Here is a 5,400-nt window from a genome sequence, read left to right on the forward strand (position 1 = left end):
TTTAAGATGGCGCATAATGTAGTAAATTTTTTACTTTGAGCAGAACCGATGACATGAAATCTGGCCTTCTTCCCACGTGTCTAGAAGACGTGGATAAACCAACTTTTCCGGAAGATGATCCAGCACAACCACATAAAGCAGCTTCTTCAATTTTGATAAATCAGGCAACTCTTTCAAGGAATCGCATTCCAAAAAAAGTAATTCCTTTAATGATTCCAATTTCTCCAGACCTCAAGTCTCCATCAGCCCAAGGCAACCATCCATAGTCAACACTTTGAGCCCCTCTAATCTCGATACCGAAAGCCTCTCAAGCATTGCAGTTTTCGTCAAATGCAAACTACGAAGTTTCTTCAGTTGCTGTCCAAGCACATCATCGAATTGGACTTCCCTTAGTCGACAATTAACAAGGCACAAATGGGACAAATTTGTCAAATTAGAAAAGAGTGACCTTCCCATAGGTGACTTCACATCATATAGAGTCAAAGCTCTAAGACTGGATGGAAGCCCCATTGGAGATTGCGTGTCAACACAAGTTATCTCAAGAAAATGAAGCCGCGAAAGAGTAGCCAAATTAATCGGAGGTAATGTGACATCTCCAACAACAATTGTCAATCTCTTCAGATAAGATAATCCCTCAATCCACTCTATCTTTGGAACTCCTTGTCTAAATTCCGACAACCTAGGAGTATCGCCCCGTATATGAAGACTAACTAAGTTAGTCAAGTATGATAAGTCAAGGGCTGTCCACAATAAATGAGATGAGATCTTTAAATTCGTCAAACTCACAGGGAGCTCTGGCAACTGTTCAAGTTCATCACATTGATCCAAAAGAAGTTCTCGGAGATGAGAAAGCTTACTCATAGTCGTGGGCAACCTCTTAATCTTGCTCTTTGTAAGAAGTAGATTTTTTTAGAAAAGATAAATCCCCAATTTCACTTGGAATTACTTCCTCCATATTTTTACAAAACTCACTTGCAAAGATACAAGCTTCTTTAGCATCGCTATGGCCTTTGGTAGCTCTCTGATTGCACATTTGTCTAGACATAAGAAGTTCAATTGTTTGAGATTTCCAATAGAAGCAGGTAATTCTGTGATATACGTGCCCTATAAACTTAGACTCAACAAAGACTCTAGCCCTCCTATTTGGTTCGGTAGCTTCTTTATAGGAGTATAATTAAGGCCCATGTACCTCAACTTTTTAAGATTCTCAATAGAAACGGGTAATTTTTTTATTTTTGTCCAGTCCAAATATAGCTCAAGCAAAGATTCTAATTTTCCTATTGTGTTTGGTAGCTTCTTTATTGAAGTTCCTCTAAGACTCATTGTCCTCAACATTTTAAGATTTCCAATGGAGTTCGGAAGTGTTCTAAGCAAAGAACAATCATCTAAAGACAAATACTTTAGACGTGTCATTCCTCCAATGGAATGATGAAGTTCTCGCAAGTGCATCCCTCTTATTTGCAGATTTGACAGTGATTTTAGACTACCGAATACAAAAGACACTGGACAAAGGTCGCGATCATCCCTCCTCGAGGATCCGTAAGAGATGATTTCCAAGTGCTTCAGGTGCTCTAGTTTAGAGAGAGAGCCATCAAGCACTAGCAAGTTTGTACTTTGTTGAATAACCAATCTCTTCAAGTTCAAACATTTTGAGAAGTCAGGAGTCCTCTTTAAGCCTAACTCAGAGTTAATTTCTATAACTTTCAAGTTCTCGCTCATCTGAAAAAACAAACCAAGGATCAGCCAAGTCAAGAATGGCAAATTAGTAAGTTTGATTAGCGAGACAAATGTGAGAAAAAGTAAATTGCACGATATAATGTTTGTACCAGGCATGACTCCCATCCAACCCAATCTTCAGTAATGTTAATTCCCGAAATCTTGAGCACAGCTAATTTCTCAAGACACAAATTTGTTGCATTTAGTTCTGACGGGCAATTACTCCAAGAGAGCCATGTTAACTTGGAGAGAAGATTCTTAAAGTCCCCTACCAAGTTCTTGCACTCTAATTCCAAATATCTTAGATTGGGAAGCTTTGAAAATTCTTCACTTGTGAAACTGTGCTCTTTGCAAAGTCTTGTTAATCTAAGTGCTATGACTTTGTCTGTCCCCTGGTGATAGGAAAATCATACATAAACATTTGAACTGGATCAAAAACATTATATTGTACAAGTCTAAGGAACTTAATTATGTTCATTAATGAAACACACATTACTGTTTTGTGAGTACATATTTAAATTGACCATAACAAAGAGTTAATCAAGTTAATCCGACTAGCTCATACAATTGGAAAGAGTTCTCTACAATGTGTAAAGCATAGTAATATTTTCTATTCCATCAATTTAAGTGACTTCTTATCGTGTAATGATAACAAAAACTTTATTATCTTTGAGCGAAACCGCCTGCTAGAAAATATTGCCCACATATTTATTTTTTTTGCAACACAAAAAACCTGCCATGGTTTTGCAATTTAGAAAAAGTGGCCAGACCGATTCCAAAAAAAAAGTCTCTTGAGTTTATAACCCCATTGCAACTCTACACATCGAAATCTGCTTGGTCTAGAGTGTGTGGAAGCTCGGTTAGCTCCAAAGTGTCTCTTTATTAGGTTTCGTATGAATTTTATTACAAGATGAAGACAGGAGCTAGAAAGTCTTAATTGTTGTAGAACTCGTTGCAGATTCTACAGAAAAGATTACAGTAAAAATAGGATTTGCTTTCTTAATAATAAAGATATTCAACTAACCTTATAAAAGTCTCTCATATATTGTTTGAAAGCTCTACCGGACTATACACAAAAGATTGCATGTTACATTCAATTACAAAATCTAAATCCATTACCAAATTTCAGGCAAGGGATCTCATCGCAAAGGGAATAAAAGGGAATAAAATCAGCCTTAAATGCATTGATAGCTTAGCAAGTTGCAATCTAGATATGTTTCCATATATTTTGTTGAACAATCTTGTATTTAAATGTATTCCTGAAATATTTGCTTCCAATAACTTTCACGTTGCGACCTTTTAGATGCAATATGTAATGGAAAAACCATCATGAATTCTTATACAAACCTTTTGCTTTTTTTTCTTTGCCAAAGTAAAGTTAAACAAAAAAATATAACGGCAAGAAACTAACTCCACAACCTTTGAAAAATGCATGTTTGATTTTTTCCAAAAGAAAATAGTACACTAACAATAGCTTACCTCTTTCATTTGAACCACATCGAAGGCAATCTTGGCTCCCACAACCTGCTACGCTTCCCTGGAAAATTGATGTCCTCGCGCTGAACAATTTCTCTTCCAAGATCTCTAAGTTGATCATGCATCTGCAATCCATCATATTTTTTTATCTTTATCAAAGACATACGAGTAAGGACAAGTAGTTCCCTCATTGGAAAATAGTTGGAAGCTTTCCATATATAGCATAGATCGAGTTTATCTTCCCCAATGAAGAAACATGCGATATCAAGAAAGATCTCTCTCTGGTGAGGCTCCAACATGTCATAACTGATCTTTAATTTATTGAAGACTTCCTGGTTGGGCACCAACTCTAACTTATGCAAAGTGCCTTTCCAAAACTTTTTGCTCTCACCATAAAGTGAGGTACCAATAACCTCAAGTGCTAAAGGAAGTTGACCTGTTTTGGTCGTAATTTGCCTTGAGATATCAACGAAGTCATGTGGTGGTAAATCCATCCTGAAGGCATGTTTATTAAAAAGCTGAAGAGCATGGAAAAAATCCATTTCTGTCATTTTATAGATTTGAAACTCTTGAGAATGTGCTTGGATACTACTCTTTTTGTCCTTCCCTTTGATTGGCAAAAAGTTGATGTCCCTCGTTGTAATGATGATTCTACTTCCTGGACCAAACCAATCACTCTTTCCAGCTAGCTTAGAGAGTTGATCCCTATTATCCACGTCATCGAGAACAAGGAGAACTTTCTTACCAGGAAATCTTTCTCTTATTGTGTTAATCCCTACATCAACAGAATTGTGGATCCCTAGAGATCCACCTTGGAGAATCTCTGATAACAACTGTTTTTGTAAGTCAACAATTCTACCCCTGTTGCGCAGATTCGCGAATGTCCAAGAGGAAGCTACAACCTTGAAATTGATTGGAGATTTTATTAAAGACAACACTTGCGAGAGTTGTCTTACCGATACCGCCCATTCCATGGATGACCAGGTAACGAACATCACAAGAACCTTCGTTTAACATGTCCATGATAGCTTCAACATGATCATGAATCCCAACTAAATGATTAGGCAGATTTCGCATTCTCTTCATTAGCTTGGTCAAAACCTCATCAACAATAGTGTTGATGATTTCACCGTGGCTGCCATATTGACATAAGAGTCTTAGCGTGAAACATATGGCAAATGAACTTTCGAGTTGAGAAATATTGTAGACACGAAACTAACGGACTTTTAAATGGGCGAGGTTTTACCAAATGGAAGCTCACTTTCTTTAGTAAAAGGAAATCTCGACTAATGAAAAATTAGATCTATACTCTATTTGGATGAGTGACTTGGGAACAGAAGATAATAATTACTAGAACTATGATTGGAGGGAGTAATTAAAAAAAAAAGATGGGAGAAAATTCCATTCCTTATTATAATCTCACTTTTTATTGCTCGGGAAAAAAAAAACAGAGAACAAAAGCATATTCCAAAGTCATACTCTTACCTTTTGTCCTTCATGTCCCATCCCTTGATTCTTGCGACCTCGGTCAAAGCTTCCCTCCATTGCCAAACCTCATCGTGACTGAACTTCTGCTGGTGTTTCTTTAGAGCATTGAGGTACAATCGAGTTTTAAGCTTTACATCATTAGGGTTTACGTCATAAAAAATGGGTAGGATCACTTTGTCATTCGCTTTGCTCGAGGACTCCAGCATGTGTGTGAGCTCACGAAGACACCACTTACTGGATGCATAGTTCCTAGAGAAGATGGGCAAGTATATTTTGGAGGATTCAATGGCATGCAAAAGTTCACCTTCAATCTTTTTGCCCTTTCGGATCTCTTCATCGTCTCTGAAAACACGAACCCCAGCTTTGATTAAGGAGTGATAGAGACAATCGGTGAAATTGAGGCGAGTATCCGGGCCTCTGAAACTCAAAAACACCTCGAATTCAGTCCCTGAGGACGAATGGCCATCATCGACACAAGTAGACATGGTCGCTGCGTCTGGTGAATCCCTCTTTCTCTTCATTCTTCTTCAGGTGCTCAAATCTCCACCGGGTTTAATCGCAGCGAGATGTGGATCCTTTCTGAATCTGATGTGGGATTCAGAAAAGCGGCAGACGCTGGAGAATTGCGATGCTCTTTCGCTGTGTTTATCGGATTTGTTTGCGTTTTCCTCGGCCCCGAAAGGAAATAGATTGGCGATGACTTTGGTAAGTCTAGCCAAT

General features: G+C 37.9%; 1 protein-coding gene across 1 annotated transcript; it reads right to left on the reverse strand.

Annotated features, from left to right (window-relative positions):
- Positions 1-231: 231 nt before the first annotated feature.
- On the reverse strand, positions 232-5,165 carry LOC120293824. Its single transcript, XM_039313591.1, has 5 exons — positions 4,678-5,165; positions 4,052-4,327; positions 3,196-3,317; positions 973-1,037; positions 232-888 (listed from the first exon to the last, which is right to left on the reverse strand). Exons 1-5 carry the CDS (start codon positions 5,163-5,165, stop codon positions 232-234), a joined length of 1,608 nt encoding a protein of 535 aa, XP_039169525.1.
- Positions 5,166-5,400: the final 235 nt, after the last annotated feature.

This window comes from Eucalyptus grandis, chromosome 5, assembly GCF_016545825.1.
Source record: "Eucalyptus grandis isolate ANBG69807.140 chromosome 5, ASM1654582v1, whole genome shotgun sequence".
Classification (NCBI taxonomy): Eukaryota; Viridiplantae; Streptophyta; class Magnoliopsida; order Myrtales; family Myrtaceae; genus Eucalyptus; species Eucalyptus grandis.

Coding starts and splice junctions, on each gene's coding strand:
- LOC120293824 (XM_039313591.1), bottom strand. CDS start 5,165: ATGTCTACTTGTGTCGATGATGGCCATTCGTCCTCAGGGACTGAATTC. Junction 4,328..4,677: donor TGGGACATGAAGGACAAAAG/GTAAGAGTATGA, acceptor TCAATATGGCAG/CCACGGTGAAATCATCAACA. Junction 3,318..4,051: donor CGCGAATCTGCGCAACAGGG/GTAGAATTGTTG, acceptor GATGGATTGCAG/ATGCATGATCAACTTAGAGA.